Source organism: Colobus angolensis, unplaced genomic scaffold (genome assembly GCF_000951035.1).
Source record: "Colobus angolensis palliatus isolate OR3802 unplaced genomic scaffold, Cang.pa_1.0 Scaffold491, whole genome shotgun sequence".
Taxonomy (NCBI): Eukaryota; Metazoa; Chordata; class Mammalia; order Primates; family Cercopithecidae; genus Colobus; species Colobus angolensis.
Window position 1 is genome coordinate 2,025,141 of NW_012118388.1, and position 26,041 is coordinate 2,051,181.

The window sequence follows — 26,041 nt, forward strand, 5'->3', positions numbered from 1 at the left end:
TATGTGGCCTGATTTCAGAACTTAGAAGCTGTTAGAAATATTCTCTACAGTCAACAGTTTCAGTAACAGCTTGCCAGTTGTGACGTGAGCTGTCTCTGATAATGTTTACTCTATCAAATGAGGCTGTAGCACTCTTGGATGGATATGTTGCCTGGTCAAGGATGGCATCTGTTATTATTGGCACAAAAAAAAAATCACACTGAATTGGAAATAAACAAGTTTACTTTGTATGTATTATTTTCTGTAAGATATTCAGGAACAAAAACCTGGAAGAAGATAGACAATGTGTTATTTAATATTTGGGTAAATAATATATAATATTTTTGTCTGTAGATTAGGTAGTCAGCAGTATTTTATTTGGTCCCAAGCTTGTGTTTCAACAAGGGCCATAACCATTATTAGAATCCCTTGTCCTTTCTTTTGTTTTTATTTGTTCTTTTATCTTATGCCATACTTCTCAAGGGATATGTTTGTGTGTAATATATTCTTTTATAGGATTTCTTCTATCTGTTTTTCAAGTCTATAGTTGTTCCTCCTAGGTTAAGTATGAAATAACTAGTTACATTTCTTATTAAAATTTTTCTCTGCAGACAACCAGCCAGTGAAGGCGGTGTCACAGTTTACCCACTTCATTTGGTTGAAGTGCTATAGTCAGGTAGTATCTATTTACAAACTATCCTAATGACTTTAAGTGGGCAGAGCAAGTTGCTGCTTAATAATGAAGCCTCTGGAATCAGACTTCCAGGATTCCAGTTCTTGCTCTATCCCTTAATTGCTCTGGGATCTTGAGCAAGTTACTTAACTTTCCTGTGCCTCTATTTTCTTCTCTAAAATGGGGAAAATAATAAAACCTACCTCATAGGTTTATGGTAAATTACATATATTAAAATGTCAGTATAGTGCCCAGAATGTATTAAGCTCTAAATAAATGTTAGCTACTATTACATCTAAAGAATTAATGAAGTTTTCCAATTTTATTTTTCAGAGTATAACTTAGGCCCTGAGAAATCTTATCTCAATCATTTTCCATTAAATTCTTGTTATAAGATATAGATGGTATGTCATATTATCCTTGTCTTCTCTAGTATCTCACTGAGGACTTTTCTGTCTGTTAAACCCTGTTCTTTTAAAGATTTATGGTCTGAGGAACGACTGTATACCTGTTTTATATGAGTACTGTAAAAGGGAATATTATCGAGGAGGCTGCCACTTAGAGGGGACACTGTACCTTAATAAAGCTCATCTGCTTCAAGCTAACATTAAAAAGATTGATGCCTATGAAACCATTTTATCTTAATTTTATTCTCCTAATTAGGTTTCTTTTTGTATTGAGTCTCGGAATATTGAGACATGTTTCACTAGAAATATTTTGTTTTTTTGTTCCTAGGAGCTCTCTTCTCACAAGAAGCAAGGTCCTGGATTGCTAAGCAGGATGGGGCAAACAGTCAGAGCTGTTGCATCCTCAATGAGAGGAGTTAAAAACCGCCCGGAGGAGTTCATGGAAATGAATAACTTTATTGAACTGTTTAGCCAGAAAATAAATTTGATAGATAAAATATCTCAGAGAATTTATAAGGAAGAAAGGGGTAAGTAGAATTACAGAAATGTGTTTTCAAAGTTGTTCAGTTTCTGATGAATCCTCACATTTGTTCGTGTAGTATAACAACATTCAGTTAGAATGTCAGCTTCAAAGTGTGGCTTATTCCCAGCCATGTTATGGACATTTGTGATTCCTAAATGATTTCAAAGGTAGTTATGGCCAGTCTCCATTTTCACTTTTGTCAATCACTAGCTGCTCTACTTCCCATTCATAGATAATAGTGGTAAAGTAAGCCCTGAGTTTAAGACTGTGGATGTAGTTTTATGAAGTTTGTATTCAACATGGCACAGAGCTCAGAATCAAAGAAGTGATGTTTCAGGAAATAGGGTTTTCACATTTTCTGGTAATTATTTTTTTCTGGAGGGAACAGATATTCTGTATTATACAGTCAAAGTATGGCAGAGAGATTTACGTGTTGGAAAATCTGCCTCTTTTCCTATTTTCTTTTTTTTTTTTTTAGTTTATAAGTCAGAATTTATGATGAATTTTTTCTAATTCTAATCATGTGATTTTTTGCACTAATTTTCTAATTGCATTTACCTACATTAAATAATAGATAACTGAGTCAGAAAATAATTTCCTAATATAATTTGTTATTAAAGATGAGGAACTACATAAAGACAAACAAAAGTCCCTAAGTTGATGGCTTATTTGTTAATTGACTTCTACTTAACTGTACTGCGCATCAGGATAAGCTGGGAAATAATTTTATTTCTAGTATTCGGACAGTGTTTAATCATAATAAGCGCTCAATTAAAATTTGTTCAATGGTTGAAAAAAAACACGAATGAACATTTAAGACTTGGAATAGTGTAGGAAAATGTGCTTTATTCAGAATTGATTGGTTTTAAAAAGAGATACAGAAAAAAATTATAACTGAATGTACTTTGCCTCTTTTCTACCTTTTTTATTCATGCATTGACACCTGATGAGATTACTGTAGTGACTGAATATAGTATAATAATTTGTTTTAAACCTTCTTGGTTTGCCCTTACATTTATTATTTGTCTTTTTTTTTTTTAACCTGAAGAGGTGAATTATTTTAACTAGGTTCTGTGATTCCAGTTCTATTAAGTAGATTCTGGCTGCATAGTTAGGTGGTATGGCAATTCAAAGAGATCTCTGAAAACTATTGGTAGTTAAGAGCTTTATAAGCTAACAATGAGTATCAAAGAGTAATTAAGATGGTACCTGTTAAGCTCACAGTCTATTTGGGAAATATGTATATTAACAGACGAATTACAGTGCAGCTAACTAAATGCTTGCATAAAGATGTGATTTGAATGGTATGTAAGCGCAGTTTAGAATTTTAGGGCAGCTTTGCATATAAACATAAATATTGTTCAGGTTTAATGACAGACATTGACATACATTGAGAAATTTGAGATTTCTCAATTGAGAAAAGAAAGTGGAAAATTTTCTTTTCTAGAAATTAGTTCAGCATGGTCATTGTTTACCATAAAGACAGGCCTAGGATCAGGAAGGTGGAGTTTGGAAGGACTATAGAGGTGATTAAATGTTCATTAGGTAACAACTAGTATCTGCATTGTTTTTAAATTTCATATTTTTAAACTTTTTATTTAATACAAACTTTTAAAGTTTTAATAGTTTAATAGTTTAGAGAAATATGACAGATATCAGCAAATCCTAATGAGTTGTAAGATGGTTGAATATAGATAATTTAATTGTATTTATATGGATAGTGAACAAAAAATGCTCACTGCTTATACATTTTCTACACAAAAAGCTATACATTACTGAAAATTAAGTGTGAAAGTAAAAATGTTAAGTTGTAAAGATATTCACATTTTAAAATGAAATCCAAATTTTTGAATATATAGCGTATCAAACACTGAATGGTCTTTGGTTACTCGTGTATGCATTCTTTCATTGATATGAAAATATTTATTGAACTCATTACACATAAGGGTTTGAGATAGCAAAATAATAAGACTCAGTCCCTGTTTTAAGGAGTATGTGGCCAAGAACATTTGAGTTATAAGACATCGATAATGCAGTGGGATAATGCTTTAATAGAAGTATAAAATTATGATAGGTATGATGGGCTCATTGAGGGCCAAAGCATCTATGAATCCTTTGGAACAGAATCAGAGATTTATTTGAACTGAAATTTAAAGGATTAGAAGTAGTTTGTCAGGTGATAGAAATGGAGGACAAGGCAGAGGGACATGTGCAAATGTTTTTGTAAAGAGAAATCATGGGATATTCATGAATGAACAAGCAATTTGACTTGAGTTAAAATCTTTGGCAGAGAATTTCACATTGGACCTGGAGAAGCAGACAGTGAGCACTAATGATAAAGGTTTAATTTAACTAATTCTAATTTAACTACAAAGAGTCAGTGTTTCTCTACTGTGACAAAAATAGAGGGAGAATAGTTAGGAGACCCTTGAAGTGGTACAGATTAGAGGTGCTGATGGTGGTGGAAGTGAAGATAAGTACATAGGTAGATAGATGGATAGTTTAAGATCTAGAAATTTTGGAATTGGTGATTGACTGGCTCTGTGTAAGTATGTTTCTAGGATAACCTCCAATTTTTTTTGCTTAGATTTATGGGTAGTAGTTACCACTAAGTAGAATATATAGTCAGAAGAAGGGGAGAAAGAAGATGATAAGTTTTTTTTCAAGGCGTGTTCCCTGTGAGGCACTCAAATACAGTTGTGTGATAGGCAGAAGTCTATAATAGATTTGATGGTCATGTAATTTATTTTTCTCCAATTTTTTTGTTTAGATTTATGGATAGTAGTTACCACTAAGTAGAATATATAGTCAGAAGAAGGGGAGAAAGATGATAAGTTTTTTTTCAGGGCGTGTTGCCTGTGAGGCACTCAAATACAGTTGTGTGATAGGCAGAAGTCTATCATAGATTTGATGGTCATATAATTTATTTTTCAAGCCAAGACATTTTTGACAATGAAAAGAAATGTTGTTATTGATTACACTTGGACAGTAGTCATTCAAAGACTGACCTGGGCAAACTGATGGCCGGTTGATTTAATGAAGGATGATATCCATTTTCTTATGTTCTTGTGTAAGAATATGTGCACTGTAAGAGAAATAAGGCCCTTTCTTACTAAGATACAAGTACTTTGAAAACTTTTGTATATTGAAGAGCTTATTAAGTCTTTTTTTTAAAGAATATTTTGATGAAATGAAAGAATATGGCCCAATTCATATTCTGTGGTCAGCGTCAGAAGAGGATCTGGTTGATACTCTAAAGGATGTTGCCAGCTGCATTGACAGATGCTGTAAGGCCACTGAAAAGCGGATGTCTGGACTCTCAGAGGCCCTGCTTCCTGTTGTACATGAGTATGTGCTTTATAGTGAAATGTTAATGGTAAGAACACCTAATTCGAATTTTACCTCCGTCCCTTAACCTGATTATAAGCTCTATAAAGGCGACTATATTTCTTTTCTTTAAAACTACTATCTTTTTGTCCTAGCAGGTTGTTTTGCATGTAGATGTTCAATAAATAATTTGTTCACTGTGTGCCTGAATAGATGAAGGAAAGAATCCTTTGTTAAAAAGCAGGAATACTCAATACTCAATAGCAACACCAACAATTTATCAGATTATACATAGACAGGAAGCATCCTCAATCAAAATTTACGTAGGGAATATGATTAGTTTTTCCAAACCTTTTGAAATTTTACTTTAAAATTTTTTAGTGCTTTGGGGATTTCTTTTCATGAAAGAACTGCTCTCCTGCTTCTAGGTACATTTGATTTAGCAATATATTTAGTACCATTATGTAGAAAGTGCTTGAGTCGGATCTTGATGTTCTGCCTTCTGGTTGCTTTTAAAAGAAATCTTTCAAGTTAAAATGTTTTTCTTTCACTATTTGAAAAGGCTTTTATTCCTCTTGTATCAAAGTTTTGCATTTTACTTCCTCAGTTCAAGTTAAGGTTTCCAGATATTTGGAATTTAGCAATGCTATCTGCAAAGCTAATGTTTTTCATCCAGTATTTTTATGTGCCTACAATACTTTGCACAAGCAAATTGGCACCCTCAGGTCTCTGGTGTTTTAGGGTGGTGATGAGGGAAGGAGTCAGCTTGCATTCAGATATAGCTCTTTTTTTCTATTCTTTATAATTGGAACCATGGTTTCTTTGGACATGTACCCTTGATTTCTATGAATTTCTTTCAATTTTTTTCTTTTTAAAAAACTTTTCCTTGTTTTGGTCTGAAAAGCTCACTTCGTCGTTCAGCATGAGATCTGCCTCTCTCTTGTCGATCATGTTTAGGTTTCCTTTGACAGAGTCATTAAATATTGCACGGACATTTCAGGCTTTGGCTGTGCTTAACTTTATTGGAGTCCTCCTGTAAACAAAGCTTCTTGCTTCCCAAAGGCCTTCGATGTTTCACTGTTGATGATTCTCTTGCCTCTCTCTATCCATTTCCTTGGCTACATCCTTTGGTTTCACTTCATTATTGGTCACCCCCTTGTGTAAATCTTCAAGAAGATCTGATTTGTATGTTCTGCTCCATTAATTAGTGTTTTATATTATATCAAGATGGAAATTATGTAATTGAAGTATTACATTGTTAAGGGTATGGAAAAATTGTAATATAATTATTTTATAGGTCCTCGTTTGAATTAATTTTTAGACTCCTAGGGTATAATAAATAGTACTTATATTGCATTTCTTGTCCTGTTTGATATTGGAACATTCTCTTCAATTTGAGCTAAAATAATGAAAAATAATCCTCCCATAAAAATGATTAATTTCATGTAATTTTCACCAGTTGTCCTCTGAAGCAACCTTTTACTTAAAATGTATTTGTGCATATGAAAACCAGTACTTCATCTTTTTTGAAACAGACCTTAAATAAATAGGACTGAGTTAGAGAGTGAGTCATTTGGGTCAAAGAAAGGAGGGCTTTCTTGACATTAATGGCAATTAAACATTGAAGTAAATATAAAGGAATTTATGATATTAGTTGAGTTTTCTATGGACTTCTTTGCAACTAGGAAAAATGTTAGTTTCCTTTGTGTGTGTGTGTTTTTTTTTTGTTTGTTTTTTCTAAAAGAGACGTCTGTTTAACAGGCTGTTTAACCTGTTTAACGTCTGTTTAACAGGCTCTGTTGCACAGACTGGAGTGCAGAGGCACGATCATAGCTCACTACAGCCTCGAACTCCTGGGCTCAAGTCTAAGTTACATGTCTCGGAAGAAATGTGAATCACTTAAAGACATTGTAAAAATTCAGCAAAAATGAAAGATGTAGATGAATTCTGCACTTAAATTTCTTCACATGGGTGCTTTAAGTTTAAAAACTCTGAAACATGAAATCAAAAAAAAAGATAAAACTCCTATCAGTCAAAGAAGAGGCTATGATTTCTCATCAAAAGCTTGGCTAACTAATGAATATTTTATATTTTGAGCAAAAATAAAATGCTTAGGATATGAATGCATAATTCAGTTTTCTGATTTCCCAGCATAATTTCTTGTTTGATGATCTATCCCTTTGGAGTCAGGTAAGAAGGTTGCCACAGAGTGTAGATATTTCCAGATTATGGTCCGTGTGACATCCCACCTGCAACTAGTTTATGCTGTAGTATATATTTCCAGTGCTTCTACTATTTTTTGTTTGTTTTGCTCTTTACTAGTTTTGAAGAATTGTACAGGCCTAGAGTATTCCATCAAATATAGTGCATATATACAATGCTTAAATGGGTAAAATATGCATTAGGAAAACTAATTGAAACATTTATAGGAAAAAACCCTCTTAAATACTTGCTTTCAATTTAGTTTTCAGAGATTAGAAAAAAAACTTTTAAAATGTATTATATCCCCAAATGACTGATGGCTTGAGGAAGAGATGCTATTTATTTTCTGAAATATATATTTTTGCTATAGGAAAGATTATTAAAACTAAATACATCCTATTTTATCTGTGTGTTTTAATGTAAAGGGTGTTATGAAAAGAAGAGACCAAATACAAGCAGAACTGGATTCCAAAGTTGAAGCTTTGACCTATAAAAAGACAGATACTGATCTGGTAAGTTTTTAAGTTTCTGGATACAATCATATAGAATTCATTGTCTAAAATTTTTATTAGCAATGTCCTTACATAATTGTTTCTTACATGATTGTTTCTAAGCATTCAGCAAATTATAGTAAAATTTTTTCCTAAAATCTGTTATACATTGGATACCATGTGAGTCTGCAAGCTTAACAATGATGGTTTTCTGCCTTTCTGACTTATGTCTCATCTCATACTATTAGGAAAGTATAATTTTTTAAAAAGGAGATAATGTATTGGAAGAAAGTATGAAAGGCAATGCTAGCATTATTCCAGGCTAGTAAGTACTCAATACATAAATCTACTTTTTTCTAGTTTTTTGAGATTTTTATATAAAATACATTAATGTTCCTCTATACTTTTTTGCTGAGTATTGTTAAACTCTTTGTGAAAGTGAGTATGTTTGTGTTTGCAAGTTTAATCTTTACTTTAAGATATTTTATTATGGAAATTTTCAAACAAAATGAGATCTAATAATATGAGCTCTCGTATATTCATAACTGGGCTTCATTAATTCTCAACATTTTGCTCAACTTTTTTTATTGTCTCTCCTCATGTTTAAATTTTTACTGAAGTATTCTAAAGCAAATTCTAGATATAGATTATTTTACCCATGGTAGTTTTATATTTATATTTTAGTATCTTTGCATTTTCAGAGTAATACTGTCAGGTTGGAATAATTATTCTCATTTTAAAAGTGAGAAGACACTTGAAAGGTAGAGTAATTTGCCTAAGTTTATATATAGGTCTTGAAATGCAGAATAGGATTGGAGGTGATGGCATCTCTTGTCTGCCTCAGACAGTACTGCCTGTCAAAAAGCAGGTATAGAAGTGGGAAAAGTGGACTTTTAATCTAATGAACTTCTACTGTGTGCATTATGAAATATTTTTTAAATTTTCCTTTACATTTAAGGATTTAGGTTGTTATTGAATACAATATTGAGTGCCCTTACGTCAGGTGAGTTGGGGAGTCCTTGAAACGTCCCTGTAAATCTGTACTGTTGCAGCCTCCTCAGCCCTGACCTGGCCAAGGACTCTGCATCCCCCCTCCCTGCTTTAATAGTCTCCCTAACTTTAATCACTTCCTAACATATGACTTCCTAATTAGTTTTCTTTATATATTTCTCTCTCTCCCTTTCCATAACTGAAACACCTTAAGGGCCGATTTTTTTTTTTTTTTTTTTCGTGTGTTCACTGGAGTGTTCCCAGACCCTTGTGCACTGCCTGGCACATCGTAGTCACTCAATAAATATGTAGTGAAGGAATGAGTGGAAACCATAGTGACTACTCTGATTTGTGCAAGCATATTGAAGGCTTGAAGCATGAAGTCTCTACAAAATCAGACTGTGCAATTATTTCATTATGTAATTAATATTGTGAAAACCAGTAAAAGATGAGTACAAATACAAAGGGTCCTTGTGTCTACGAAGTCTAACTTGCATGTCTGTATGCAACTTAGAATTATTATACTATGAATTATTCTCACATTTCTTGACTATGTATATTAACTGAAATTCTATTCTCTCCAGTGGAATGTGAGTGGGGAGTGGTGGGCTGCTGTGGACAGAGTAGAAGAAAGGAATCTGTGAGAGAGAATAACAGAAAATGTAGAACTAGAGGAGATAGTGCTCAAAGGAAAAATCATCTTTATGATTTAGACAGAACCCCAGATTAACCTTTTCCATTTAATAAGAAACAATAGACTCCTAATGCTCTCAATGTATATAGTTAAGAAACATATATATACACATATGTGTATATATATAATACATATATGTACATACATACATATATTTCTTAACTATATATAGAGAGAGTTAAGAGTCAACTAGAATTGACTGAAAGGCTGTACATGTGTATAGAAATTGTAATTGCGTTCTGAATTTTAGAATTTGTTTTTAGGTGTTAAGTAACTAAGGATATTGAAGTTAGTGGTTAGACAAAATTTCGCTCTTGATGAAATACTAGGAACAGTAGAATATTTTAAAGTTTCAGGAGAATAATAGCATGGCTGAAAAACCAAGCATATGTTAAGAATGGCCTATATTCGTGTTTTAAAATGAAAGGAAGATTAGTTGGGATTGTTCCAACCACAAAAGCACAAGGAAGAAAATAGCTTGGGTCCAAATATGGCTGGGATTTCCCAACTCAGTTAAAAAAAAAACACACACATTTATTTTTCCACTGGGCTTGCAAATATTTTGTTTTTTGCTGTATAAGAATATTTTTGATATTTTATTATAACTTAATCATCAGTATATATTTATGATTTCACTTGAGTGTGTATGTCATGTCTACTATAAAGTGTTTAATACCCATGTAGCTGCTACATTGTAAGACTGGAAAAATTTGAAACTTTAATTATCTGCATTATATTCTGTAAGATACTTTCAGTTGATTAAGTTTCAAAACAGACACATTTAACAGAGACATTGCAGGTATTTTTTTGTTTATCATCAAAACAAATTTTTCCTAAAATTTATGCTGACTGATTTAATGATTTGTGAATGGAACTGTTTATATTTTCAAATAATTAATTTGTTTATAGGCCTTCTCACTTTTAAAATCCCTATGTCTTATGATGGTATCTTCGGGAAGAATCTACCAGAGTTACTCTAAAAATGAACCGGCCTTCATTGGTCACAGAAAGACTGAAAGGAAGTTGCTTAGAAATATGCAGGATAGGGTCACCATGGCAACGTGCCCTTGTGAGGTCCTTCTAAGGAGCCGTCCTTTGCAGTCACCATGGCGACCCTGGCAGAGAACTGAATATAGCAATCTGCCTGGTTGTTTACCATGGCAACTCAGACAGGGCCATTTTGGAGACAACCCTGGGGCCATTTCTATGGAGACATTGGGGCAGCCTTCAGAGACTCCATCAAAGTCACCTTTGGGTGGGATGCTATGTGCAAACCCAGCAAAGCAACTGATAATAAAAAGGTCAGTGAAATGAAGCTCTAGTAAGAAACGCAAAGGTTAAAGGAGTTGTAGTTATTGGGTAGAAAGATTGCAGTTATATAACATTCCAGAGGACATTTGACTGTATCAGGTGACCTTCGTGTGGGTTTTGTGGCATGCAAATACAAGGGTTCTGGTCTTTTTACCTTGCCTGTAATCCTGCATTTGCTATAAATGAACAATAATGGCATTACAGTTACTTTTTCTTATCATACAGATATACCCACAAAAGGTATGTGTTTTTCTGCAAACTAAAATAATATCTGACAGAGAGTCCTTGATACATTACATTGTTAGTTGCAAAGTGGCTCCTTCTCAGAGTTTGTGGTTTGTAGTTCTTATCTCACAGCCATAAAATTAATGGTTTCAAGATTACCTAAGTCAGTAAAGACATTCGGAATATTCATTTGAAGGTCAGTTCGGCGGTTCATGTAGAGTTTTGTTGTCTAAGCTTTGGAATTGGATAAATCAAAGATCAAATCCTAGCTCACCTGTTTATCACCTGTTTATTAAATTTTGTGACCCAGGACAAGTTTTCTAACTTCTTTTAGCCTCATTTTATCATGTATAGGTTGAGGACATTATTTGTACCTTTCTAATAGGCTTGTTTAAGGATTAAATTATATAATGCAAATACATTGCTTGGAGCATAGTAAGCACTCAGTAGTTGTTAGCTGTTGTCATTTTAATGACAGTATAGAGGTAATATTTGAGATTGGTCCTTATAAAATGGCTATGGAGTTATTCAATGTAAAGCACAAGGAATATTTCAGGTAGAATGGATATTATGAAAAGCTTTAGAAGCTCAAAAAGCATGCTAACTTGATTAAACCAGATTGGTGTGTGGAGGGGAGGGTACAGTGAGGAAGAGGGGATGTGACTTAAAGGTGGACTATAGTCAGGTAAAAAGGAGGCCTTATCTGTCAGGTTGAGAAATATGTACTTTATCCTTTGCTCAGTATGGATGCAGTGGGAACCTGAATTGAAGAGGTGGCGGTGGAGTTGCAGAGAAGAGTTAATATGAGAAAGAGGTAGGCAGAAGATAGAAGCCACATCACTTAAATAATGAAGGGCAGCCAATGTTTCAAGTTATTAATAACTAACATTTCTAACTTGCAGCAGGACAGATCGTGGCTCTCTACACTGAGCTACAGAATAAGAAGTGAAGAAGAAATTTGGAGATGTGCAACTTTACATATTTATAAGATGATATTTAAGGTAGAGGTATTCAACAAAAAGTTTTCAGCAAAGTTAATTATTTACCATATGAACGTCACTGTTCCCAGCACTGGGGAAAGAAACCAGGTCCTCATGAGGCTTATGTTCTAGTGGGTTAAAAAAAAAAGAGTAAATAATTAAAATGTGTAATATATTGTCGTATAGTGATAAGTGTGGAGACAGATTGTTGAGGAGCAGTGCAATTTAGAATTAGGTGTCAGTAAAATATTCACCAAGGAGGTAATGTGTGAGTAATATGTATACCTGGGGGAAGAGCCTTTCAGGCAGAGGGGACAGTACATGCACAATGAAAGTATGCTTGTACATTCCAGAAAAAGCAAGAAGGCCAGTGTTGCAGAAATGGAGTGAGCAAGTAGAAGAGTTGTGGGAAATGAAGTCAGAGAAGAAACCAGGGGTTAGACCATATGGAGCTTATAAGGTTTATATATCTCAGTGAGAGAGGAAAATAGTTGAACAAAGGAGTAACATAATCATATTTAAGTTATAAGATGATTGTTGTGCTTGGAGAAAGCACAACATCTTGTGCTTACAAGATGATGTACATGTGGTATGTGCATGGGGTGGAGGAAAGCCAGAGCTGGAGAGTAGCTCTTAAAATATTCCCAGTGAGACGTAATAGCTTGGACCAGAGCAGAAGTGATGTTAAAGGGTCAGAAGCTGAGTATATTTCATAGGAAGAGCATTTGCTATTTGGTGGGCTGTGGATTGTGAGCCAATAAGGAGAGGCAAGGATGATTCTGAGGTTTTAGACGGAGCAAGTGGAAGGTAATAGTTGGCATTAATTGAGATGAGGAGACTTTGGAAACAACAGGTTTAATGGGGAAGGTAAGTTTCTCAGATTTGGAAAGGTAAAGTTGATTTGCCTATTAGTCACCCAGTGGAGCTATTGGGTATGGAGTTACATGTAAAAATTCATAGGTTCAGCTGAAGATACATATTTGGAAGTTATTAGCAAATAGATGGTATTAAAGCTATGAGATTTGTCAAGGTCTTTGAAGTGTGAGAAAAGAGAGAAGAAAGAAGTCCAGTCAGAGCCTTGGCGTATTTCAACATTAAGAGATTAATATTAATGGAAGAATCAGAAGTTTTGGCTGATGAGGAGAAGGAAAAGAATTTGATGCAGCTTTGTCTGGTGATAGATCATTGCACCAGTAAGATTAACTAAACAGATCTGATTAGGGTCATCCAACTTTTTAAACAATTTCTCCAATTATGAGGCATTTCAAAAAACAATTTTATGTATGATTATAATATTTCAAGAGTAATTGAGTTGCATTGTGTGCTCCAATAAAGAAGATATTCAATGTAATAGTGTCCTGTGAAAGTCATAATTTTTGACTGGAATGATAAAGGTTTAATAATGACTGAGATTATGAGGAAACTCAGATGTTTGGAGAAACTTGTGGGTTTTGCCATTTTGTTATAAGTTTTCAGAGTCAGAGCTTCTGTTTGAAAATGCTTATTCACTTCACTGCTTAACTGTAAAATAAATAAGGTTCATCTGTGCTGCTAAATAATACTGCATATCTATTTTATTTTTATTTCTGAATGGATGATTTATAGTTTTTCACTCAAAGCAGCATTCAAATATAAATGAATATGAATACATTTGACATTTAGCAATATGTGCATAGAATTGGAAAGTTGGATCTAGATATAATGCCATAGCTGTTTAGCAGTATATTTATGTGAGCAAAGAAATACATTTTCATAAGATCATCATAGTCTGGAATTTTGCACAGCCACATTCAGTAGATACAAACATATACCAGATTATTCAAGCTGGTCCTTATTCAGTATGACATGCTATTTTTGGCTGGTGTTTTACTCTCATCCTTAAATAGAGGTTATTAATTTTCACATGATCTTGGTAGTGTACTAAATGCTGCACAGAGCAAGATTGCCTTCTCTGTAATTCTAGGAAGCTTTAAAGAAATAAGTTTGGCATAGCAAGCCTTTCTTGTGATCGGGGTGAAGGTTGCTTCTTCCTTTTCTTAAGTATTTTCTGGCTCACTTCTCTCCTGAACTTTTTACAAATTATTCCTTTCTATATGCCTCATTTCCTAACATAACCTATTTTCTACTCTGCTTCTTTTTGTGTGTTTGCAGTTGTGTCTTTCACGCACAGATACACATGCATCCACACATGCATCCACAGCAGTAAAGAACATGACAATGTCCAGTGGGATGAGAAGAGGCTTTTTTTCTTGCATATTTCCTTTTATCAGTTTATCCTAAAAGGCACCTGGCTGACATTTCCTCAAAACTTATTGGTCAGAATTGTGAAAACTCAGGATCAAACCAGTCACATGGAGTGCGAATGTGACCATCAGAGTTTACTTATCAGCTACAATACACACCCTGTTACAGATACCTGAGAAAAACTTTGGCCTTTCCAGAAAGTAATGTGGAGAGTAGAGGATGGATTCTGGGTAGAACACTAATAAATATTGGCCACAGACAGTGCAGCAGGGTAGTGGATTTGCACACATACAGCTGGCTGGGAATTTGGAATGGTGCTTGAGTGATACCGTAATCAAGGAGGCCCTCAGCAGCCAGCTTCTCCCAGAAGAAAGTACAAAGGAGTGCCTAGAATTCCTCTCCCTCTATGTCTTCTCAGGCAGCCCTCTCATTCAGGGCTTCATTGGCTTGAGTGGTAGGTACATAAGCAAAACTGTGTTCTCCTAAACTTGTAAAGGATAGTAGTGAATATTTGATTAAATTGCAAAAATCACCATATCTGTCTTATGAATGAGAGTCTGTTGAGCCTGAGATGTCTGGTTGGAATTTTACCATACTGGATTTTTCTCTCTGTCATTTATTTTTGTGCCCCTGGCACTTCACAACAAAGCAGTCTCTGTCAAGAATTTAATATAAGGTCTTAATCCCAGTTGCAGAGTTGTGTATAATTTAAAGCACAGCATTTTGTGGCAGAGGCCACTTACTGCCTTTGTAGTTCTGGGCCAAGTTACTTAACATTCTCCATACTTTAGTTTCTCAGCTATGAGAGATGTGGGTAATACCTTCCGTAAAGTGTTGTTAAATGAGCATATTGAAACCTTAGCCCTGTGCCTAACCAGGATTAGATTGTAAATATTTCTATAAACAATGTTAAAGGAACTTTCTTTGAAGTATATATTAGTTTCATTCTTCTAGATCAAAGTTTGGAAAGTGTTAACTGCAGTCCTGCTTGTGAGACCTCCACAGTGTTAAAATAAGAAAAAAGAAAAAACGAGGCAGTAATTAGCTTTAGCTGTGTAGTGACCACTCCCACTTGCCCTACCTGGTTGCTCTAGGGAGTTGCGTAGATACTTTAAATTGTATCTGAATTCATACAGACTATTCAGAGGTTGTGCTTTGGACTCCTATGGAATTATTTTAACTCAACACACTCGATGTTGTACCGTTGATGTATCAGAAGGACATTTTAAGGAGAACCATAAATCTATTTATGATAAACATCAACAGCACTGACTATTTTATATTTTTCTTTTATGAGACTGCATGAGAAAGCTTTTGTTTACAGCACCAGCGATACGGTTGCATTTCTCCTGAGTAGCTAGTGTGTTTTCAGCTTATACACATCTTGGGTTTTATACCTGATCTTATCTCATTTATCTCACTTTTTACGTTAGTTACTGAACTATTGAGAGCCCCAATTCTGATCCACTTCTGTCTGGCACATGTGTCTTGTGTGTGTCAAACTCTCACCCTTAACTTTACCTTGTTTTTTTCCTTACTCTCACGTTCTCATTGCACCAATGTCTTTACTTTCTGCCTTTAAACTTGTAGAGTACAATTGTGGAAGCTCTCTTATATGGAATATGGATTCTAATAAGGAATAAATTAGAAACAAATTAATAAGAACTAGAGGTAAAGTGTTCCAAATCATTTTAAAGACCACACATTTCTTACAACATATTTTGACCACCCTGCCCAAGTGTGTTTTTAGTCATTTCTTTTGAAATTCATCAACAGCAGCATGTCTATCATGAACACAAACCTGAACACTGAATGACTCATGTAACCGTTACCCAGAAAACTTGTCAAGAGATATTAGAGGGTGAGGTGAAAAATACAGTACTATTTTCAAAATTTTACCAGTGAGATTTGCTTAGGGAAGTAACTGCATATTAAGGGTTGCTAATTTGAAAGTAGAACATATAAATGTACAGTCTTGATGAATAGGCCTGTGTATGTTTGCGGTGGGTGAGGGTGAAAGGGGAGAAGAAGGAAGAAGACAAAGACTGTGGAGAAAGAGAGGCAGTGTAACAGTGTTGCAGATAATTTCTAAAGAAAGACTAAGCTCTGTGTCTTTCTCTAGGAAGATTTTTTTTTTCTGTTGCCTTAACTGCAACAGAAAAAGTAACAGATGGACAAGTAAAAGGGGTAGTTTAAAATTCCAGTCATTTCTTCTCAGGGTTTTAAGAAATTCTGCTTACGGTGTCCTTTGGATTTGTGGTGTGTTTTATGGGGTTTGCCTGCCATAGATAGAAAGTTTAAATAGCTTTCCTATACAGAAACTCAAAACAGATTCAATTACTTCTTAATTTGGACTTTTTGTTAATAAGAAATATGTCCTAAGGATCTGTCATATATATCTCTTTCACTCCTGGCCCTGCCTGGGCACGTAATAAATATTTCATAATGCTTAGAGCAGTAACCCACTGGGAATTAGAAGCCAGGAGAGGGCTTTGATTCACTTTTATTTAACTTGTGACCTTAATCAGACATTAATTATTCTTTATCCATTGACATGCAGAAATTGTGCTTAAAGAATTTTTTTTGAAGATGAATTAGCATTTATAAATCTAGGACTTGTGTTAGTAAAAATTTTGTTAAGTTATAGTATGAATATGTAAAATATTAGATAATACATCATGGTTTTATAAAACATTTAAAGTATAAATAATAATAATTGTTATTATAAAACATTTAAGTATGAATAATAATAATAATCTGTCATCCAGGCTGGAGGGCAGTGGTACGATCTTGGCTCACTGCATCCTCCGTCTCCTGGGTTCAAGCGATTCTCCTACTCAGCCTCCCAAGTAGTGGGGATTACAGGCATGTGCCACCAGGCCCAGCTGATTTTTGTATTTTTAGTAGAGATAGGGTTTTGCCGTGTTGGCCAGGTGGAATCTCAAACTCCTGACCTCAAGTGATCCACCTGCCTTGACCTCCCAAAGTGCTGGGATTACAGGCCTGGCCTAAAGTATAAATAATTTAGTACTAAAAATCAAAAATTATATTTCCACAAAATAGAGAACCAGTAGTTTTCCTCTAGCACATTTGAATATCATTAAATTAAATGCATTTTGATTTATTACAGGCATAGCTTGGAGATAATTGTGTTCAGTTTCAGACTGCCACAATAAAGCAAGACACAAGAAATTTTTGGTTTCCCAGTGGATATAAAAGTTATGTTTGCACTATACTGTAGTCTATTAAATGTGGAATAGCATTATGTGTAAAAAATGTTCATAACTTAGTTAAAATTACGTCATTGTTAAAAATGCTAATGGTCATATGAGCCTTCAGAGAGCTGTAATCTTTTTGCTGGTGGAGCGTCTTGCCTCTATGTTGATGGCTGCTGACTGATTACGTGGTGGTGTGGTGGGGGATGAAGATTTGGGTGGCTATGGCATTTCTTAAAATATGAGAACGAGGAAGTTTGCTGCATATATTGATTTTCCTTTCACAGTGAATTCCCTGTAGCATGTGATGTTGTTTGATAGCATTTTACCCACAGTAGAACTCTTTTTGAAATTGGAGCCAATCCTTTCAAAACTTGCCACTGCTGTATCAAAGTTTACATAATATTCTGAATTCTTTATTGTCATCTTAAGAATACTCACTGCATCTTCACCAGGAGTAGATCCTGCCTCAAGAAATCACTTCCTTTGCTCATCCACAAGAAGCAACTTCTCATCTGTTCGAATTCTATCATGAAATTGTAGCAATTCAGTCATCTCTTCAGGCTCTACTTCTAATTACAGTTCTCTACTATTTCTGCCACACCTGTAGTTACTTCCTCCACTGAATTCTTGAACCCTTTGCTCAAAGTCATCTTTAAGAGTTAGAATCAACTTCTTCCAAATTCCTATAAATGTTAATATTTTGATCTGTTCCCATGAATCACAAATATTATTCATGGAATCTAGAATGGCATATTCTTTCCAGAAGATGTTCAGTTTACTCAGTTCCATCAGGGGAATCACTATCTATGGCAGCTACAGCCTTACAAAATGTATTTCTTAAATAATAAGACTCTAAAGTCCAAATGATTCATTGACCCATGGACTATGGAAGTTAACATTAGCTGGTATGAAGGCAGTGATAATTCCCTTGTACATTTCCATCAGAGTTCTTTGGTCACCAAGTACATTGTCAATAAACAGTAATATTTTGAAAGGAATCTTTTTTCCTGAGCAGTAGATCTCAAGAGTGGGCTTAAAATATTCAGTAAACCGTACTATTAACAGATAACACTATCATCCAGGCTTTGTTATTTCAGGTATAGAGCACAGGCAGAATAGATTTAGAGTAATTATTAAGGGCCCTAGGATTATCAGAATGGTAAGTGGGCATTGGCTTCAACTTAAAATCACCAACTACATTAGCTTCTAATGAGAGTCAGGCTGTCCTTTGAAGCTAGGTATTGACTTTTCCTCTCTCGCTATGAAAGTCTTAGATAGCATCTTCTTCCAATATAAAACTTTTGTTGGCTGGGCACAGTGGCTCACACCTGTAATCCTAGCACTTTGGGAGGCCCGAGGCGGGCGCATCACTTGAGGTTGGGAGTTCGAGACGAGCCTGACCAACATGGAGAAACCCCATCTGTACTACAAATAAAAAATTAGCCAGACATAGTGGTACATGCCTGTAATGCCAGCTACCTGGGAGGCTAAGGCAGGAGAATTGCTTAAACCTAGGAGGTGGAGGTTGCAGTGAGCTGAGATAGTGCCATTGCACTCCAGTCTGGGCAACAAGAGCGAAAGTCTGTCTCAGGGGAAAAAAAAAAAAAAAAAACTTGTCTACGTTGAAACTCTGTTGTTTATAATGTAGCCATCCTTGTCAATGATCATAGTTAGGTCTTCTGGATAACTTGTTATAACTTCTACATCAGCAGTTGTTGCTTCATCTTGCGTTTTTATGTTACGGAGACAGCTTCTTTCCTTAAACCTTAAAGCTAGTGAACCAACCTCTGCTAGCTTCAAACATTTCCTCTCCAGCTTCCTCACCTCTTCCAGCCTTCATAAAATTGAAGAGTTAGGGCATTGCTCTGGATTAGGCTTTGGCTTAAGGGAATGCTATGGCTGGTTTGATCTTCTATTCAGGCCACTAAAACCTTCTCCATATCAGCAATAAGGCCTTTTTTTTTTTTTTTTTGCTTTCTTATAATTCATATGTTTACTGGAATAGCATTTTTAATTTCTTCCAAGAACTTTTTCTTTGCATTCAGAATTTGTCTAACTGTTCTATGCAAGAGGCCTAGCTTGCAGCCAATCTCAGCTTTCGAAATGCCTTCCTCACTCAGTTTAATCATTTCTAGCTTGTGATTGAAAGTAAGAGACGCTCAATTCTTTCTTTCACTTAAACACATAAAAGCCATTGTAGGGTTATTAATTGGACATATTTCAATATTATTGTCTCTCAGGGAATAGGAAGGAGAGGAATAGAGACAGGAGAATGGTCAGTGGTACAGTCAGAACATACACATTTATGGATTAGATTCACTACTTTATATGGACACATTTCCCCCCCTTCCAAATTACAGTGGTAACATCAAAGACTACTTATCACAGATCACCATCACAGATATGATAATAATGAAAAAGTTTGAAGTATTGTAAGAATTACCAAAATGTGACACAGACACATGAAGTAAGCACATGTTGGAAAAATGATGCTGGTAGGCTTAAGCTTCAATTTGTTAAAAAAAAAAAAAAAAAAAGGAATATCTGCAAAGCACGGTAAAGTGCAGTACAATAAAATGAGGTATAGTTGTATAATTAGTAGACTTCAGAGAGTAAGCCTTTTCTCTCTGGTGAAGCTTAGTCAATAGTCAATTTGGGGGGGAGGGGTGTCAATGCCCCAATCACATGGCCATTCAACTTTCAGAGAATTTCTAGACCCAAACTAGCACTTTCATTTTATAATCATATTTAACATCTATTTAGTACCTGTTGTATGTCGGGCACTATGCTAAGCATTTGCATTTATCAGCCAATGTCTAATCCTATGAGATACGTAGTAATTTGTTCCCATTTTTGTAGACGGGAAAATTGAGTCCTGGAGAGTCAATCAGCAAACAGTTCTTAGCTCCTTCAATGTCCAGGCCCTAGGTGGAGGAGATACTGCGGTGAAGAAGACTGACAAAGCCCCTCTCCCTAGGAGCTTATTCTCTAGTGGAAGGAGACTGAAAATAAATAAAAATAATTAAATGAATATGATAATTTTAGACCGTGATTAGTGCTATAAAGAATATAAAACAGGGTAATATGATCAAGAATACCAGGAGGGGAAGTGTCTAGAGTGATCAGAAAGGCCTTTCTGAGGAGATGACCTTGAGAAGAGAGCTGAATCATTATAAGGGGCCATTGATCCAAATTCTGGAGCCCCAGTATTGGAAGACGGAGGAACAGCCATGATCCTCTGAAATGGGAATGAATTCACATGTTCCAGGTGCCTTGTTAGGTTGTAAGTAGCCAGAATATGAAGGACAGAGGGGCAGCACTATGGCATGAGGACTGAAAACTAGCAGATGAAGAACGTGTAGGCCTTGAGTTTTCTTCTGGTTGCAGTGGAGAGCCCCTGAAGGGTTTCAAGTAGGGAAGAGTTGTGGTTCGAAGTGTTAGGTTTTTAAATTTGTTTCAAAGTGACAAACTTACAGAAAAGTTGCAAGTACTTCTTGAACCATTGGAGAATAAATCATAAATCTAATAACACTTGAATAGTGTGTTTCTTACAAACAAGAATGTTTTCCTAGATTACTATAGTACAACCATCAATATAAATAAATTATTGATACATTTCTATTATCACATGCTCCGACCCATTCAGGTTTCACCAGTGTTCTCTAACATGTTTTGGACAGTATTTAATTAGATATCTCCTTCAGTCTGGAAAAGTTCTTTCATCTTCCCTTGACTTTCATGACCATTCTACATTTGCAGATTATTTTGTAGAATGCCTCCTATTTTAACTTGTTTCATATTTCCTTATGCTTAGATTTAGATTATCAATCTTTGAAAGGAATATCACTTAAGCATTACTGTGATTCTTTCATTGATTCATTTTAGGTAGTACATGATGCTTATTTGTCCCATTAATGATACTGTGCTCTTTGATCACTAAGGCAATGTCCGTCCAACTTTTCCACTGTAAAATCACTCTTTTTCCAATGTAATTAATAAGTGTTTTGTGGGGAGCGTCTTTGAGACTGATAATCCCATGCCTTATCCTACTTTAACTTTCAATTTATTCATGTATGAATTTGTTTTTTATTTTAGGATGTGGGTTTTAGCCCGATGTTACCATTACTTGTTTTGATGCATGAGTTACCCGATTTTGATGAATGGGACCATCTTCAAGCTGGCTTCTGTGCCCTTTTGACATCTTCACATTGTTTTGATCAACTCTTTGCTTCTGATGTAACAAAACATTCTGACTGTCTTGTACTTTACCTGGCTCAGCCCTGGAATCAGTTATTTCTCTAATGAGCCCTAGTTCCTTTTAGTAGAAAAAATTATATTTAGAATACAATAACTTGTCTTTAGATGTGTTCATTGCTATTGAGGTATCAGTATCCAAGACCTTCTGTATGAGCAGAGCTAGGGAGTATGTCTGTTTAATCATATTCCCTCACACACACACACACACACACACACACACGTTTTTATATCTATTATTTGCGTATTTGCATATATATTAAAACAATGAATATACACCAATACCTCCAATTTTAATCTAGTTATAAGGATTCATTCTTGATATATTTTATTTTCCATATTTGTAGTTCCCTTTCTGACAGCGAGAGACAGGTTCTCATTATCTTTTTTATATCTACTTATCTGATTAATCCCTCTGTATATAACCAATCCTGCATAGCCTAAGTCATGTTTCCTAAATTGGTGGCACTCTCCACTCCACTTGGGCTTTCACACCCTGCAAGGGCCACACCTCTTCTTTACCACACTTCTGTTCCCCCATGCCAAGTTTGCCTCCTATCCCCATATGGTGCCTTCTTCATCCTACTTGAGCAGTTACCCCCTACTTCAGGCCACTGTTTGCAGAAACTACCTCCTCACCTTGCTGTTTTGACAGTCTGTGCTTGGCCACCATGACTTTGCCTCCTTTTCTCCACCAGTGTGGACATTAGTCTTGTTCTGCCTGCAGTGATTAACTTTTAGAGCTGAGTTGTTCATGAAGGGAAAAGAGAATGGAAGAGTTTATAGTTGCTCTCAAATGCTCACTGTGTTTCCTGCATGGGAAAACAGAAAGCTGTGTTGAATTCAATACCATGAGTAGGTGGTGATGATAGCATAAAAAAGGAAGGTAGTAGTGGAGATTTTGATAAGAAAGTTAAGTGACTTGCTTGCAGTTATACAACTAGTTAAATAGCAGAGCCAGAATTGTAACCTAACTCTGTACTGCCTGATGTATCATAAATACAATTTTTTTTTTCCCCAGTGGGTGGGTCTGAAGTCCATGGAGATGAGAAAATTTTAAGACAAGTAACAATTTATCTGCTACTAAAATCAAAGCAAAAAGGAATAAAAGTTTGGTGTTTTCTTCTTTTATCTTCTTTAAAAAATATACTTAGATTTCATAATAAATTATAAATTGCAACTTGGAAATGCTTTGAAATACATAGGGAGATGAGAAAATTTTAAGGCAAGTAACAATTATCTACTACTAAAATCAAAGCAAAAAGGAATAAAAGTTTGGTATTTTCTTCTTTTATCTTCTTTAAAAAATATACTTGGATTTCATAATAAATTGTAAATTGCCACTTGGAAATGCTTTGAAATACGTGGAGTTATAATTATCTCAGAGAGTTGAAAGTCTTTTTTTCTTTCAAGGAATTATTATATAGAATTATGTGTTAACTAGATCAACAAGTCATACTAAGACTAATTGATGATAATAATAATAGCTAACATTTCTTAAGCACACACAATGTGCCAGGCAGAGTCCTAAATGTTCTATGTGTACTGTTTCACTTAAGTCTCACACAATACCGTGGGGTGTAGGTACTATTATTTTCCTTATTTTATAAGTTTTTATATGTTTTATAAATGTGACAGTTGAGGAACAGAGAAATAGAATTACTTGAACAACATTGCACATGCAGGAATTTTGAAGCAGAACTTCAGAAACTGTGCTATTAACTATATTCCAGGACTTGAAAACTGTATTCCAAGACAGTACTTGTAAATAGCCTACTACTTCTTTACCCGTAGCAGAAACCACTATATGTAATCCCAGAACAATCCTCAGAAAATACTTATGAACATGCTTCAAATAATTAATACTAATCAGAGTTTGCTTGTGATAAATTCTCTTTGCCGGAACATCATTGGTGACTTGAAATATTTTATTACCGTGAACTGGCAGTCTTAATAGTGTTTATTTTAGGTTAAATTGACCTGCCTTGTTTATCTCTCAGTCACAAAGAGGGTATGAAATGAGTTAAGGAGGTACAGTTTCTTTCCTTGATGTATGTCAGTGGTTCTCATAAGCAGTGTGGGTAGGGAGAGGGTAAGAAGCATTTTCAAAATAACAAAATTACAAAGATACTGTCCTTCCCAGAAGGCAGATTCTGTTGCTTCTGAGACCTTATTTAGAAGCTTTTAATGTAAACTTAGTGAGAAAAAAGACAGAGATATCCGTGAAGTGCATTCAAAATAAACCTTAATGCATTTAAAGAGGTGTTGCAGACCCTTGTACCAAGAAAATGCAAGACATATAATGGGCACTCCATTAATGAGGAAATGAAAGCGGCATGCACATAGGTCAGATGATGAGAGAAGTGCCAGATGTGGTCATTACTTACTGCACATAGAAGTGCAAATAAATGTAAGACTTCCCTAACCCACTTCCTGAAGAAGGTCTCTCACCAAAAAGCATAGTTTTTGTCCAATGTCAAATTTTTAGTTACAATATTTAGATTAACTTTGTGATACATAGTCAAGATCACACATGAATGTGTGATTTTTTATATAAAATAATACATTAATATAGAAATAACACCTTTTTCCACTTTCACATGCATTTTCAATACTTCTTTTATCACCTAACACTTTTATTGGAAGAGGAAATATATACACGCAATTTAACAATCAGGAAAAAGGAGCTCCATTTTGTGTGTGTGTGTGTGTGGTTTTTTTTTTTTTTTTTTGAGACTGTTTTGCTCTGTTACCCAGGCTAGAGTGCAGTGGCACAATCTCAGCTCACTGCAAGCTCCGCCTCCCAGGTTCATGCCATTCTCCAGCCTCAGCCTCCCGAGTAGCTGGGATTACAGGCACCTGCCACCGTGCCCGGCTAATTTTTTGTATTTTTGGTAGAGACGGGGTTTCACCGTGTTAGCCAGGATGGTCTCGATCTCATGACCTCATGATCCACCCGCCTCAGCCTCCCAAAGTGCTGGGATTACAGGCGTGAGCCACCATGCCCGGCCAGAGTCTCCATTTTTATGCCTTATTTTCTGAAATCCAGATGTAATGTGTCCCTGCAAATACTACTTTCCAACCACCACTTCTCATTTATATAACATTAGGTACTTCAACATTTCATTCATCCCATAAGATAATATAGTCTTGATCTCTAACATAACTAATTAGTGCATTGCTTTTAAAAATGACCCCAAATTATAATTTATTTGAAAACATAATATATTCACATGGCTAAAAATTCATAAATTTAGAAAAACACACACAGTGAAAAATGTGCTCATCCCAATATCCTATTCTTCCAAGTCCCACTATCCATGTTATTAATATAAGCATATCCTATTGTTAGTTACTTCTGTAGCCTTCCACTTTCTTCATGGATATACAATAAATACAAATATACATTCTGACTTATTCATACGTGTGGTAATATGCTCTAAAGTTTTCTGCACTTTGCTTTTCTAAGGTAATAAGATATTTTGGAGATCATTCCATTTATTAGTGTTTTACAGCTACATGATATTCCATTGTAAGGCTGTGCAGAATTTATTTAACCTGACCCCTGCTGGTAAATACTTATTCCTAATATTTTGTGACTGTAGACAATGCTTTGCTGAAGAATTTTGTACATGTTATTTGTAAGTATACCAGTAGATCTTTAGAATACTTAGAGTTAAATTGCTAAATTGGAGGGTATTTGATTTTGATAGCCCTTTACTAAATGAGTGATCTTGAGCAAATTAGCTAACTTCTCCATGCCTCAGTTTCTTATTTTGTGGATTAGAGATAATAATAGCACCTAGCTCATAGCGCTAACTGTGTTAACCCATGTAGGGTGCTTAGAATATTGCCTGGCCCATAGGAAGGGATAAAAGAATTAGCTCTTCTGCTGCTGCTATTCTTGTTACCACCCAGCTGCTGTCCGCAGGAGAGCTACTTATATCTCACCAGCTGACTTATTCCTGTACCCTCCACCCCAAGTCTTGTTAGGGGGAGATATCAAATGGTAGAATTGTTGCCATCTCAAAAGTGAAAATTGGTATCCCTTTGTAGGTTTTATTTTGCATTTCTCTTCTGATGAGTGGGGTTAAGCAGTGCTTTATATATTTAAGTAAAATGTGTATTATTTTTATCTGTCAGTGTCTGGTTTTTGTTCATTATGTTTTCCCTATTAATTCTTGATCTCTGTCTTTCTGATTTATAGGAACTTCTTATTTGGGAAATTAGTCTTTATTTTTCACTTATATTGCAATTTTTTGTACTGATTTTTACTAGCAGAAGTTTCTAATTTTTATAAAGTCAGGTTTATCTATCTTTTTCTTAAAGATTTTACCTTTAAGGACAAGTTAGAAAGTGTTATACTTCAGGTGACAGAAAAAATTTCTCATGGTTTCTTCCATTAATTTTTTAGTTTCCTTTTTTGCAGTAGAATCTTTGAGCCATTAGAAATTGATTCTTATGAGGTTTTTGTCAACTATATATGTAATACATATATTTTAATGGTATATATCAACTATATA

General features: G+C 35.0%; 1 protein-coding gene across 3 annotated transcripts in view; it reads left to right on the top strand.

The window, feature by feature from the left end:
* Positions 1-26,041, top strand: part of SNX7 (sorting nexin 7) — a 113,064-nt gene that overhangs the window by 35,489 nt on the left and 51,534 nt on the right. For all 3 annotated transcript variants that reach the window (XM_011959406.1, XM_011959407.1, XM_011959408.1), the window contains 3 exons: positions 1,388-1,586; positions 4,759-4,958; positions 7,537-7,623. In XM_011959406.1, the coding sequence (XP_011814796.1) occupies positions 1,388-1,586; positions 4,759-4,958; positions 7,537-7,623 (486 nt within the window). The remainder of the gene's footprint in view (positions 1-1,387; positions 1,587-4,758; positions 4,959-7,536; positions 7,624-26,041) is intronic.